Source organism: Zalophus californianus, chromosome 3 (genome assembly GCF_009762305.2).
Source record: "Zalophus californianus isolate mZalCal1 chromosome 3, mZalCal1.pri.v2, whole genome shotgun sequence".
Lineage (NCBI taxonomy): Eukaryota > Metazoa > Chordata > Mammalia > Carnivora > Otariidae > Zalophus > Zalophus californianus.
In genome coordinates, this window is record NC_045597.1 from 34,102,498 (window position 1) to 34,118,439 (window position 15,942).

A 15,942-nucleotide genomic window follows, 5' to 3' on the forward strand; every position below is an offset into this window, starting at 1 on the left:
AAGCAACCAATATGTCCTTCATCAGGTGAATGGATACATGAATGGCGGTAACAATGAAATATATTATTCAGCAGCAAAAAGAAATGAGCTATCAAGCCATGAAAAGACATAGAGAAAACTTAAATGTACAACACTAAGTGAAAGAAGCCCATCTTAAAAGGTCCCATACTGTAGGATTCCACCTATATGACATTCTGGAAAAGTCAAACTACGGACACAGAAAAGGAGTAAGATACAAAGTGGAATTAACGACGTCGACAGTAAGAATTCAGGTGACTTTGATGCATGTGAAAAAGCCATCTTAACAGCTTACCTTTTGACTCTATCATAGTTTTCTTGACGGTAGTCCCCTTGCTGAATTAACTGTTTTGTGTCTGCTAATTCTAAGGCCAAACGTTGACATCTAATTTGAAGCTCAGAGTAATTTCTTCGATCTTCCTCATAAGTCTAAAATCAAAACAATAAAACATTGCAAGCTAAACATAGTTGACCAAATTTTTTATTGAGTTCTTCTGTTACGCTGTGAATATCCTTGTAATTAAACAAAAACAACCTTCAATTCTTTTGTGTAGTAATTTTCCCTACTCGAAGACAGATGATCTTAAACTGACAGTAGTTTGTAAATTCATTTAAAACTTGAGCTCTGTTTTTCATAGAAAAAAGAGGGCAGCTATGCTTTGGTTATTAGAATGATCCATAAAATGACTATCAATGTTAAAAAGCTTTTTTGTTTGAGTTAACTATTAGATGCTAAAGACACAGAGATGAATAAAACAGAGCCCCTGTTCTTGAGGAGTTCACAACTTAGAGATGAAGGGCCACCTGAATATCAAATATCCACAGTGAAAAACAGTTACTGAAGAGATTAATCATGTAGTTTCAGTATGGTAGTCAGCAAAAAAAAAAAAAAAAAAAAGGAATTTTGTGGCACTTGGAACATATTTCTCCATTGATCGTCCTTCTACTCACCAGACCCGTAGAAAGGAACTATGGAGATGTAGGGGAGGGGTAGAAGGGAGCACTGTCAAAAACCACAACCTGGCCTGGCTTACCACAAACCTCATTTCTCACCATTTCTCATATTCACATACACCCTGTAACCCTAATGAAGATCTAAAGTTCTTGAACATACCATACTTCCTCTATCTTGTTCTCACTGCCTGAATAGCTGTGTATTATCTGAATATTTGCTTACTATCAGATTAGTTTTCTATATGCCTCACCAGAGTGTAAACATCTTAAGGGCAGGGACTATGTCTTAGTCACCACTGGATCTCCATCAGTTTATACAGCACTTGGTATACACAGGAAGAGTTAAATAAATGCTTTTGTATAAATTAAGGAGTAAATAAATATGGAAATGGGGAAGAAAAACAGGACACAGGGACAGAGTTCCTCCTTATTTCTGCCTTTAGAACTCACCAGATCTTGCAAGCAACTGTCAACTTCACCCTCAGAATGTTTAATACATCCTGTTCCAAGTCATTCTTTCTTTAGTAGCAGACCAGGTAAGTGCGGCCACACTCATTCGACAAATACTGACTGAATTATTCCTACGTGACTGGTCCTGGATTAGATAGTGTAGATAGAAAGATGAGTAAGATATTGATTTTGTCCTTTTAAACTATTAAACATAACTTTGAAATGTTAGCTCCCAAATTTCTATCCAAGGGCTGTTTGAAAAATGCAATTATGGAAAAACTACATATACATATATATATATATATATATATATAGACACACACACACATATATATGTATACATGGTGTATTTTATTTTGGTTTAATACTATGTTCTCCTACTGAGAAGTTCCTCATAAGAATGCAATGGTACTATGGTATTTGTTATAGGATCATAACAGGATACTCTATCATCTCCCCAAAGGATCATCAAATACATCATTTCAGACCTAAGTCCCAGAAGACTCTTTAGTTCCCCTGAAGAATGCTTTGCCTTTCTAAATACTACTAATCATGTAGTAGTTCTGGAACAGTGTACAGTGTTATAGTTAGGAGGCAAGCTCCAGAATTCAACTGTCTAGAATTGAATTATCTGCAGTAAGACTTTGGGCAGGTTTACCTCTCAGTAGTCAGTGCCCTCATCTACCTCACAGAGTGCTGATTATATCAAGTAATACAGTAAAGTGCTTATAAAAATGCCTAAGACATAGTAAATAATCATTAACTATAAATTAGTATCATAATGCTTCTTCTTTACTTTGGCTTCTTGAGAGATTAGAGCCAAATTGATGGCTCAACTTTAATAACTGCACAAAGACCAAGACAGAATCCTGAGGAATAGAAATATTTAAAGGGTGGCCACAGGACAAAGAGCATAAGGCACCCGATGGAGTATTCTCTGAAACAAGGGGTAAGCTGGGGGTGTGTGTCAGAAACAACTGCAGAAGAGAGTGCTTTGGGGAGACTAAGTCAGTGGTACTGAGTTCTACTGAGAAAAAAACCCAGTCAACAAACCCATTAAGTATTCAGGGATAGGGACAGAAAAAGACTGCCATGGACTAAAGCAAATATATCTGAATACTCATCTAAATATGTCCTTGTTTTATGCTATTTTATATGCATTCTCTCACTTAATACTATTATGACTGGGTACAAATACTACCCACATTTTCACAGTTGAGGAAACTGAGGCTTAGAGACGACAGCAGAAGTCTCAAAGCTCATAAACAGTAGCGTAAGGACTCCAATCGAACTTTGTCAAACACCAAACCTTCAGGCAAGCCTCTCTTTAGTTAAAATACAAAAGTGAGAAAGTACAGTAGCTAGAAAAGAAAATAGGGATAAACAAAGGTTTTAAAATATAGAACAAGCTTGAAAATGTTCAAATATTAGCGGGGAAGAACAAATAGCAAAAGTGGGATGGACACGGGAGAAAACAGGCATATTCAGGTAGGTAAAGTCCTAAAAAGGCCACAGGGAACAGCCTCCAGAGCTCGAATGTGGAGATTAGTCTTGGATCACCAGACATGCTCATCGTGACAGGCTTTATTCCAGCTGATAAGAGTATTAAAAACTGAAATTTGATGTACTTAGCTCTTATCAATTTGTTATAAGCAACAGAATTACTCCTTACCCTACTGCTTCATAAAATGAAATTATCCACTTGGTTTCTAAAGGCATGTGATTTTCCCACTCCTTGAAAGCAAGAAGACTTCTGCTATCAAAAGTAAGAACAAATAAACAAAACAGAGTGAGTGCAAGTTTGTATGTTTTGTGGCAGGAACTGCGGGGGTTGGGTTCTCATCTGAGGATTTCCAATTTCTCTGTGAAATGAAATACCAAGTCATCTGCTGAGAGTGGAAGGTTAGAGATGTGAGGGGAGCAGTGAATGTCTAAAACAATTGTGTAAAAAATGAGAGGACCAGAAAAAAGAGATTTATAGCACAACTGTGTGGGCCCATTTGAGGTTGGTAACAATAAACTTGTATACTTGTTATTCCCTATGGGATTTTTTTTTTTTTTTAATCCAGTAGTGCTCAGTTGGAAAATGCAGAGTTAACATTTTGTCAGGTGGGTTTGATAAAAAGAGAGTTGGGAGGAATTAAGAGAACCTTGGCAAGAGAAACGTTTAAGACGGATAACATGATGAAGAGGCAAAAAAAATAAATTTAGGAAGGGATTGATAAAGAAATTATATGAATTGGAAATTCTGTTGAAGATAAATTGGAAGCAAAGGATTAAGATATATGAAATAGAGGAAGTAGTATGTTCAATGATCAACCTGAATTGGTAACTTCAGAAGTAATGAGTTCTGGGTGACAAGGAACAGAATGTGGGCCATGAGACTGAGTGCTAAAGTGGAAAAAAGTCAGTCACTAAAGATGAGAAAATCAATAAGATGTCAAGGCCACGGCTATGGATAAATCACAGAAGTAACCCAGGCAAGAGCAAGGATTCCACTAGAAAAGGAAGAATATCCTTAATGGTCTGCAAATGAGGAAGGTTATGAGGTGTGGTGCCCAGATTACATGAATGCCCAAAGTAGCAGGGGTTTTGGTGAGTGGAAGTGCCAAGATCTTCTCTAAAGATCTAGAGAAGACATCAGCAACTAGCCCTGAAATATATGGAGCAAAGAATCCTGGTCCAGAGAGCAATTCCATGGGTGCTATATAAATTTTCTTTAAATATAAACACCATATGACCAAGAATAAGCAGAAGTTCAGTATAGGAATGTATATATTCTACCAACACTTTCTTCAGGGCTTTTCAACTGAAAAATTTCCCCTTACCTCAAATTAATACTTTATATTTTGAAAAAATATGTTCCCTTACTATTAACAACTAAAATAGGTTAAGGTAGAGCACTGGAAAATAGGAAAAGTAGCATCTTCCTTCAAAATGAATGAAACCCCATGACTGTGTGGAACTACCAGGTTAAGGCTGAAGAGAACAGAAAAGATTACTTTGTATTATCCCTATACATCCTTCTCTGTTTTGAACTCAAGATCAACTTATTTGGGAAGACTCAAGCCCCAAATCTGAGTTTGATGTTTGTCTTATATTTTGCCACAGCACCTGGTTCTTTCTGTCAGAAAACGTATCACATGTGCTGTGAGCAGCCATTACTTGCTTCCTACATTGTAAGAAAAAAACTTGAGGTTTTCTATAATCCTAGTACCTAGCTAGTACTCTGCCTATTATACGAAGGTTTGCAATTAATGTCTGTGGAAAAGAAGGAGCAAAAGAGGACATTAAATTGACTAAAACCTTTTCAAACATAAAGAAAGGGACACACATAAAACTTCCAGTCACCAGCCCTAACAGAAAATTTCTACATAACAGTAAACAGGTTCACAGCAAGAAAAAAAATTACATTGGGACAATAAAGACAATCCAAGTCATTGAGAAGATTTCAACTGTTTGCCCAGTTTTCTACATATCTAGAATGGAAATGACTGACCGCCAGTGTTAATGTTATCTTTTCCATCTCCTAAATTATACATATGAGGAAATAATAGAAGGCTATCTCCAGTCTGAAAAAAGTAAATGTTATTGTAATTGCATGTTTTCTTGTCTTGCCCATAACCCTCATCTTTCCCCATACCCACCTAAGACCTGGAGTTCCTTGAAGACCTGCTTTATCTCTGTACACCCAGTAACCCTTACATAGTGGTTACGTTGGAAATGTTTGCAGAAGGAACTACTGTTGAAATACAAATGGACTATGCAGCACTGGCATTTAAAATAACTAGCTCCAAATGTAGAAAAAGTGACTTTAAAAATTAAGTATTTCATACATTATCAGTTTTCCAACTGAAATTAAAGAATACTATCATAAGTCTGTAAATAAAACACATCATCTGAAACAAGGGTATCTGTGTAACATACATGCAGAATTTTCTCAAAGATTTTGAGAAAGACAGCATGAAAGGGGCTTTTTATTTTTGCTTTGGGTGATGGGTGTGTTCACTTTGTGAAAATCCACTTAAGACTTTTTTATGTATGTTATACACTTTTAAAAAGTGAAACGAGGCTTCAAGCAGGAAAATGTTAACTGGGGAGAAGTTCTGGCAGGGATGCTTGTAATAGGAACAGAAAGGGGGAGATGTGATAATCACATCAAAGTGGAAAGAGAGCAGGATGAAAGTGGGTAGTGAAGAGACACTTTTTTACTCTATTTCTCTATAGTTTGTTTGACATAAGAAACTGAAAATTTCATATTATACACTGTTTTGGAAAAGTTATTAGCTATTAGAACTTTCATATTTATAATGAGATGTCCTTTTTCTTCCAAGCTTCTTGTTTCCAAACACAGCAGCTAAACATTTTAGATTTATAGAATTTCAGAGATGAAAGATACCCTGGAGATAATCTACTACAATCTTCTTATTTTCAAGATAAGAACCTTAAAGCCTAGAGGGTTTAGATGATGTGTCCAGGATTCTAGGGCTAGCAGAGATAGAACCAGAATCTAGGTTCTCGAATTCATACACAGTTCATACTTTTCTTAATTTCAAGTTCCTGTTTTTTTAAGAATCAATTATGTGGAAACTATAAAACCATTGTTGGAAGTTAATAATATTATTTACTGTTCAAATCCAGGGTGTTAAAAGCATTTTAATTACAAATTTTATGGGTTCAAATATGGCACATACATAAATCACAGTTAATTTTGGACTCCTTTCCTTTAAAACAATTACTATAGTTATTCTTTAAGTACATAATAAGAAAAATAATTTGAGAAAATAACATCGAATCTAAATTTTTCTACAAAAAGTTAAAAAGTATTCAAAGATGCAATTAAATAGGCACATTTTAAACAGTCAGCAGCTGTGTAAACCAAAAGGCAATTATTTTAGGTATAATGAATTTCTAAGCATCATTTAAATCTTTCATCTCTCACACCATGTAAACTGAGAAGAGAGTGGTAACCTATGTGTCAAAATAAATCTTTAATAAATGAGGTGATCTCCTGCCTGTGGGGAGATAGGGCAGCTAAGGAAATTGGAAAGGTGATATAGTGACATTTACCTTAAGGTCAGTAGTTCAAATCAGAAGCCGTTTACAATGGATAGCAATTTAGTGAATGAGAAGAAATGGCATGGTTAGCTATTCAGCGAAAGTGAGAATTCACTCCTCAGAATTCTCACAAGTTTCACGTTATCTATAATCTAGTCCAAGCAACTAAATACAGAAAAGAAGAAGAAACCTAATGAACCTTTGATTGCTATAAACTGACCTTTAAGTAATAACAGAGTCTGTTTTGCTGCCAAAGGCTGCTCTTTGTTGTTGTTAAGATCCTCAAGAAATATTATTTAAGGGGTGCCTGGATGGCTCAGTCGGTTAAGCGTCTGCCTTCGGCTCAGGTCATGATCCCAGGGTCCTGGAATCAAGTCCTGCATTAGGCTTCCTGCTCAGTAGGGAGTCTGCTTCTCCCTCTCCCTCTGCCCCTCCCACCCTCATGTTCTCTCTTGCTAGTTCTGCGCTCTCTCTCAAATAAATAAGTAAATAATCTTTTAAAAAAAGGAAATATTATTGAAAATTTTTTTACTTCTAAAGTCTTAAAAAAAGAAAGACAAAAAAAGTATTATAAGTCTACTCTTGGTTAAAAAGAAAACAAGAAAATTTTAGTTTTTTTGGTATTACATGAAAATTTTCAATAATACCTATTTCAGTCAGTTAATGTGAATTCAAACATAAAAATTTAACCTTTTCTAAAAGGAAAAATTAAAAAAATTAGAGGAATGGAAGGAAAGATTCAGAGGAATGAAGAAAGGTAACTTTCATTAAGTGTGGTGGACATTAGAACACCCAGAAATGGACCCTCAACTTTATGGTCAACTAATCTTCAACAAAGCAGGAAAGAATGTCCAATGGAAAAAAGACAGTCTCTTCAACAAATGGTGTTGGGAAAATTGGACAGCCACATGCAGAAGAATGAAACTGGACCACTTTCTTATACCATACACAAAAATAAATTCAAAATGGATCAAAGACCTAAATGTGAGACAGGAATCCATCAAAATCCTAGAGAACACAGGCAGCAACCTCTTTGACCTTGGCCACAGCAATTTCTTACTAGATACATCTCCAGAGGCAGGGGAAACAAAAACAAAAACAAACTATTGGCACTTCATCAAGATAAAAAGCTTCTGCACAGCAAAGGAAACAATCAACAAAACTAAAAGGCAACCCAAGGAATGGGAGAAGGTATCTGCAAATGACATATCAGATAAAGGGTTAGTATCCAAAATATATAAAGAACTTATCAAACTCAACATCCAAAAAACAATAAATCCAGTGAAGAAATGGGCAGAAGACATGAACAGACATTTGAGTCTTCCAATGGCCAACAGATACATGAAAAAATGCTCAACATCACTCATCATCAGGGAAATACAAATCAAAACCACAATGAGATACTACCTCACACCAGTCAGAATGGCTAAAATTAACAAGTCAGGAATCAACAGATGTTGGTGAGGATGTGGAGAAGCAGAACCCTCTTACACTGCTGGTGGGAATGCAAACTGGTGCAGCCACTCTGGAAAAGAGTATGAAGGTTCCTCAAAAAGTTAAAAATAGAACTACCCTATAACCCAGCAATGGCACTACTAGGTATTTATCCAAAAGATACAAAAACAGTGATTTGAAGGGACACCTGCACACCAGTGTTTATAGCAGCAATGTCTACAATAGTCAAAATATGAAAAGAGCCCAGATGTTCATCAATGGATGAATGGATAAAGATGTAATATATGTATACAATGGAATACTACTCAGCCATCAAAAGAATGAAATCTTGCCATCTGCAATGATGTGGATGGAACTAGAGTGTATTATGCTAACTGAAATAAATCAGAGAAAGACAAATACAACATGATTTCACTCATGTGTGGAATTTAAGAAACAAAACATGAACAGAGGGGAAAGGAAGGAAAAATAAGATTAAAAACAGAGAGAGAGAGGCATACTCTAAGAGACTCTTAACTATAGAGAACAAACTGAGAGTGGCTAGAGGGGAGGTGGGTGGGAGGATGGGGTAACTGGGTGACGGACATTAAGGAGGGCACTTGATGTAATGAGCACTGGCTGTTATAGGCAACTGATGAATAATTAAATTCTACCCCTGAAACTAATAATATGCCATATGTTACCTAACTTGAATTTATTTATTTATTTATTTTTAAAGATTTTATTTACTTATTTCAGACAGAGAGAGAGCACGAGTGTGGGAGAGAGGCAGAGAGAGAAGCAGGCTCCCGGCTGAGCAGGGAGCCTGATGCAGGGCTCGATCCCAGGACCCTGGGATCATGACCCAAGATGAAGGCAGATGCTCAACTGACTGAGCCACCCAGGCGCCCCCCCAACTTGAATTTAAATAAAAATCTTAAAAAAAAAAAAGTGTGGTGGACATTAGACTGGGATAAAGAGATATGGGTTCAAATCCGTCTCTGCTCTGAACTGTTCTAGCAAGTCAGCTTCTCTGAATCTTAACTGCTGCCTCTGCAAAGTGAGTACACTAACTCATTCAATGGCTCATTTATTTTTATGTGCCTACAACTGTAGTACACCTTATATTACTATTGTTCATAACTAGCTCATGGATCTAGCAGAACCCTCCAATGCTAAACAATATGTTGTGTTGGGAAGCAATTTTTATAGCTTATATTTTATTTAGCAAACTACTGAGACAAATTTGAAATATTGGTCTTTCTGTAGGTATTGACCAAATACAATTGTACCAAACAAATTTAAATCCTAACATTCTAAATGAAAACAAGTTGCTAAATTATCTTTAAAATCTCACTTATTATTCAAAGAATTTAAGTTTATCAATGTAAGAAAATATAGCTTCCCATGCCCTTCAAGGGATTTAAATAAGCATTAAAAGTATAAACAAATGTGGATAAGAAGGATAAAAGATTAAAGTCGATTCACCCAATTTATAGTCAGGTTTCAGCTCTTGAAACACATGAGGAAGTATGGTGAACAAGTGACTTATTAATGGCAAAAGAATGTCATTTTTGTTTCACTGGTAAATTATTCCAATTTGATAGTATTTAAAATATTTTTATACTTTAAACACACACCAGCACAATTTTATATAAACAAAAGATATATGTATGTATGTATGTATATAAATATATACTGGAATTACCATATACAGACAGGTTTAAGAGCAGATTTTTATAATTTTTTATCTCTTTCCTCCCTCTTTGAAACATCCCATGTAACTCATATTAGTAATACATATCTTTATTTTTCTCCATATACTTCTCCATATGAACTGATATACTCATGTACACACACAAAGGGAAGGAGTTGTTGGTCATTCTTTTTCCTGATCCAAAAAAAAAAAAAAAAAAAAAAGACTCAGGGCACCTGTGTGGCTCAGTTGGTTAAGCAAATGACTTTTGGTTACTGCTCAGATCATGATCTCAGGGATGAGATTGAGCTCCATGACGGGTTCTGTGCTCAGCTCAGAATCTGCTTGAGATTCTCTCCCTCTCCTTCCCCATCTGTCCCTCCCCCACCACATGCACACACGTGTGCACACACACACACTCTCTCTCTCAAAAAAAAAGTCATGTTGAATATTTTTGTATCTAGTTTTACTCACTTAGTAATTTATCTTGTGGAAATACTAAATTGATATTCTCCAATTCATTCTATAAGTGCCTGCACAATAATCCATGGTATAGCTTGTATGATGGTTTATGCAACCATTTCCTTGCCATTGTATTGATGGCCATTTACTTTGTTTCCAGTCCATCTTTTCCCCTTTCAGAGCCTGTTGCCAGAAACACTGCTGCTATAAACCTTCTTGTACAAATATCTGTATGTACTTGTATTTTACTCTACCAGACAGAGTCTCAGTAGTGCAGTTGCTGTGTGTTGAAGGATGCTTACTTTCCATTTTAAATGATGTTGCTAGATTTCTTCCTTTCTTTTTTTTGAAAGATTTTATTTATTTTTGAGAGAGAAAGAGGGAGAGAGCACGAGCAGAGGGGAGGGGCAGGGAGAAAGGGAGACAGACAAGCAGACTACCTGCTGAGTGCAGAGCTTGACTTGGGCTGGATCCCGGGACCCTGAGATCATGATCTGAGCCCAGTGAAGTCAGACGTTTAACTGACTGAGCCACCCAGGTGCCCCGCTAGATTTCTTTCCAAAAGGCTGCAGTAGTTCACTTTTCCACCAGCAATGTGTATCTTTTTCCTTAGAAAATAATTACTTATTAGATCTTTTCCATTTTTGTCAACCTGAGTTCTACTGTTATTTTAATTGTATTTCCCCAAATGCTAGCTAGTTTGAGCACCTGGCTATTTCGATTTATATTTTTTTGTGAAACGCCTATTTATGTCTTTGCCCATGTTTCTTTGGAGTTGTCTTTTTCCTATTAATTTATAAGAGCTTCAAAAAGTGCTAGTATTAACTTTTGATCATCTGCACTCCAATTTTTTTTCCCCAAACGCATACTTTATATATTGAGCTTTGCCTGTGATTTTTTTTTTTTTTCGGTCTTTTTGTTTTAAAGCTTTTTGTTTCCCTGTCTTGGCTGAGATTACCCCAACCTCTTGGACAGCACCGTCCTATTCAATAGAACTCCTCTCCAATGATGAAAATGTTCTATGTCTCTACTGTCCAATACGATAGTCACTAATCACCTGTAACTATTAAGACTAAGGAACTGAATTTTAATTAACTTAAACTTAAATTGAAATAGCCACACATGACTGTGACTACTGTACTGGAAAAGTCACTTCCAGAGCTTAGCTACTCACAGTTCAGTCTGTGAACTGGCACAGGCCAAGGAGCACTAGTAACATCTGGGAATGTGCTAACTGTGAACAGTCTTAGGCCTTATCCCAGAATTACTGTGTCATTTCATTTTAACAAGATCCCCAGGTGATTTGTATTTACATTAAAGTTTGAGAAGCACTGTTAATAATCATGTAAATTAGGGACTGTTAAAACTTTTTTGTGCCATGGACCCCACTGGAATCTGCTGATGTCTGTGAACCCTTTCTGAGCCTAATATTTCTTAAAAGCAAAAATTAAATATACAGATTTATGAAACAAATTATACTGAAATAAAGCTATCAAAATATTTTAAAGACTTATACATGTCCTTCTTTATGAATGCATTAAAGATAAGCTCAGTGAGGGGCCTAATAACTACAGTAATGTTGAAGTAGTGATGAGCACAACTCTGATGTTGACAAGGCATTCGTGGCAGTCCTACTGTGGTGTTTGCCTACATCTGTTATGGAAGAAAGTGCTAAATTTTATTTAGAAGTGAAAATTTTTTTCCATACCACCTAGAGGTAATGTTGACCCTAAAAATCTGTGTTATTGTTCAAGTGATGGCCTAGATTTTCCTCTAAAAATTTTAATCAAATGGAATTGGTATTTGTGTAAGGTATAAAATGTGAGGACAAAATTTTTTTTTTTAAATAGAGGAATATCTAGTTGTTCTAGGACCCTTAGACGAAATAACTATTCTTTTTTAACTGAATTGAACTACCACTATTGTGGTACATAATTAGATCTAGTTTTACATTCTGTTCCATTGATGTTTGTTTCTATGCCAATATCTCATTTAGTTGATATATTAATTTTGAAATATATAGTGGGATCTTGGTTGGACCAGTACAACTTTCCCCACCTTGCATCTTTTTCTCTTTCCCACATTTTTCTTGGCAATTCTGAGACATTTATTTTTTCATATAGACTAAAATAATTTATCCAACCCCAATCCTTGTACAAAACTTCTCTTCACCAAAAACTAAAAACAAAAAACAAGTGTGGGGATATAAAATAACTGTATTTAATATATTAATATAGAGAAAATTGCTAGTTTTTTTCTTGTCTCTCTCCTAAAATATGGCGTTTCCAAGTTCAACACTAAGATTTTTATAGTTTTCTTCACAGAAGTCCATTACCTTCCTTATAAATTAAATATTTTTCTCCCATGTCCCTCTACAGCAGTTAGTGAGCAGTTATTTCTCTAAGCCTAGAGAAATGCTACTGATTATATATTTATCCTGTATTCAGTCACAATATCAAAATTAATTTTAGCTGTTTTTCAAACATAACATAGAAAAAAATTTAAAAATCTCCTTTCTAATTTTTATATGGACAGTTTTTTTCTTACTGTATCTGCTAAGACCCTCCGAGACCATGTTAGTAAATAATGAGCGACCCAGTCTGTGTCTGGTTACTTAACAGAAAAAGGTTTTATTGTTTTCCCATTTAGAATAATTTTTTTTGGTTAACATCTTATTTGTAAATATTTAAATGTCTTTAATAGGAAGAGTTGCCAGATTTTATTTTATCATCTTTTATCATCTACTGATATAATCATACAGTTTTTCTCCTTCAGCTTGCTGATATACTGGATTATCCTTTCTATTCTAGAATATACTTTAATCATAAAGTATGACTCTTTTGCTACAATGCTACAATTCATTTTTGAACATTTTAGTTAGAATTTTTGCATGTGTAGTAATAAGTAAAACTGACCTATAGAATTTGTTTTGTTTTGCTTTTGCATTTTCTCATAGCTTTCCATCTTTTTCAATAGTTTGGTGTAGTTTAATTAACTGTAATCAGCTCTCCTTGTGGAAATCAGCTATGAACCCATCTGGGTAATCCATCTGTGAACCTAATAACTTCATAAGTAGTACATCTTTATTCACTTTATAATACCCCTATGGTTATTATTCTATTCAAGTTCTCCACTTCTGTCATCTATACTTTGTTGGGACATTTCACTTTTCTTTCAGTTTTCAAGCTTGCTACCATAGAGCTGTATTTCCTTAACATCTAATAATTCTATACTCCTTATTTTTATTGTTCCTTTTCCTGCTTTCTTAAAATAACTACTGCATGTCTTTATTTTTCATCTTTCTCTTTAGTAAAGGCATTTTAAGGCTATAGATATTCCTCTGGCACAGCTTTAAATGTCTCAAGGATTTTGATATAAAACATTCTCATTTTCATTGCTTTCTTGTTTATTTTTAGTTTCTCTTTGATCTAAAAGACATATTTCTTAATTTCTCAGTAAGTTTATTTCACTCACCTCTTAATTATCTCTAGTTTTACTAAATTATAACAAAAAAGTAACTATAAAATCTATACTTAAAAATTTATTATGGGGCATCTGGGTGGCTCAGTTGGTTAAGCATCCGACTCTTGATTTCTGCTCAGGTCATGATCTCAGGATCGTGAGATCAAGCCCCACAGCAGGCTCTGCACTGAACATGGAACCTGCTTGAGTCTCTCTCTCTCTCTCCCTCTCCCCCTGCGCGCCCCACATCCCCTGCCTGCCCCCCCTCCATTACTATTTTACTATGTGGTCAAGTTTATAATGATTGTTTTGGAAACTTCCCATTGACATATAAAAATATTCTCTGGTTAAAGAACGTTAAACTTTGTATATGGCAACTAAATCAAAATTATTCACTGAATTAATTCTTCTAGTCCTTACTTACTTTTTTTTATCTATTAAATCCATCCAGTTCTGAAGGAATTAGATTATAAACTTTCATTACAATTTCATTAAGTTCTTCTTGCTCTTCTAAAAATTTTTTCTTTACAATTATTGTCATTTGATATGTAGAAGTTGGTGACTATATCCGGATTTAAGCTCAGGTAAGGTCTCTCATGAGTAAAACTCTCATGAGTAATACCATCTTGGCCACTGGGGTCAAAATTGTATCTCAGATACATGAAGCTGCCACACTAGAATCCTAGGCTGTTTATTAAAATTGAGATTCTTAGTTCTATCTTGGACCAAAAGAACCTATGGAGGTATCCATGAATCTAAATTTTAAGAAGTGCTTATTTACTTTAAATTTAGTATAAAGAGACACACTTATTGTTGTTTACTAATGAATTTCTTAGTCTAATTATAATTGATGAATATCATCATAAACATGTACCTTAAAGAGGAACTTAAAACTCATCAGTTAGGTAGGCTAAAAAAAGAAATTTCAGAAAACAGTTAATATCCCTTTTTTTTTTTTAAGATTTTTACTTATTTGAGAGAGAGAATGAGATAGAGAGAGAGAGAGCATGAGAGGGGGGAGGGTCAGAGGGAGAAGCAGACTCCCGGCTGAGCAGGGAGCCCGATGCGGGACTCGATCTCGGGACTCCAGGATCATGACCTGAGCCAAAGGCAGTCGCTTAACCAACTGAGTCACCCAGGCGCCCAACAGTTAATATCCTTGACATATAAAAACCTGAATAACAAATATGTGTCATACTTCATTTTCATATAGTTAAAATCAACCGGATTACTCACGTATGAATACCTAACATGAGCCTCAAGGTAATCTTGCAGAATTTTTCTCAACAAAAGTAACTATGTTTCTAAACAAGGAAGTTATCTTAAACAAAACACTCTTCTTGCTTCCTAGTTACCAAAGTTCTCATAAGAAAAAAATATTTCACCATTTCCTCATGAAACTTTATAGCTTCATTAAGGGCAAACTCATTAATGCCCTACATAGTACTGTCAACATTTCTTTTCTTTTGAAATGAAAGAAACATACTAAAAAAATTCTACAATAGCAAAACAGCTGCACACAGTTTAGCTATATGCATTGGACCAAAATTCTGACCTGCTATAAAGAGATTTAATAAGTAGAATATAAAAGTACAGTACACATGAAAACACTAAGTATTGTACACAAGTTTATGCACATAATCCAACTCAAAATATGCTAAAATTAGACTAATTATTGACACTTATAAAAAACTCTAAGCTTGGAGAGGATGAGGCCTATTTTCCAATGTTAGTATCTAGATATTATTTCCAAATTTAATTGCAGATATGGAAAAAATTATGAAGAAAGATCTCAGAAATCCATTAAAACTGGCACATCAAGAAGAGTGACTTCTTGGGGGCGCCTGGGTGGCTCAGTTGTTAAGCGTCTGCCTTCGGCTCAGGTCATGATCCCAGGGTCCTGGGATCGAGTCCCACATCGGGCTCCCTGGTCCGCGGGAAGCCTGCTTCTCCCTCTCCCACTCCCCCTGCGTCTCTCTCTGTCAAATAAATAAATAAAATCTTTAAAAAAAAAAAAGAGTGACTTCTTTTTTAAAGATCAAAAATGACTTTCTGCTAAATTTCTAAAGTAGTTTTTACATGGTATCTGCCATGAATCAGATTATATAAACAAAAACAGAGTTAACTGCATACTTATGGGGCTTTAACATCTCTGAATATTTTTGTTAGGTATAATTATGAAATCAGCGTAATAGTTGAGATACCCTTGATCTAAAGAATACAGGTTACGCCAGAAAAGTTTGTTTTTATAAATTCTTTCTCCCAGTTATAAATCTGAATTTTATTAGGAAAAATAGTATTTGATTGATTTTAGGCAGTGGATATGAAGTAAGGAATATAAAGGAAAACAAGGTAACAATGTAACACTTTGGCCTTTAGGTCAAAAACGACAAGATTTTCTGAGTAGA

At 35.2% G+C, this 15,942-nt stretch overlaps 1 protein-coding gene across 8 annotated transcripts in view; it reads right to left on the reverse strand.

The window, feature by feature from the left end:
- The window catches only part of PIBF1 (progesterone immunomodulatory binding factor 1), a 231,456-nt gene that overhangs the window by 186,525 nt on the left and 28,989 nt on the right, over positions 1-15,942 (reverse strand). For all 8 annotated transcript variants that reach the window (XR_003519163.1, XR_003519164.1, XR_003519162.1 and 5 more), the window contains exon 6: positions 314-447. Coding sequence is in view for 5 of the 8 variants with exons in the window: in XM_027589896.2 (XP_027445697.1) it covers positions 314-447 (134 nt within the window). In the remaining 3 variants the exon portion in view is untranslated. The remainder of the gene's footprint in view (positions 1-313; positions 448-15,942) is intronic.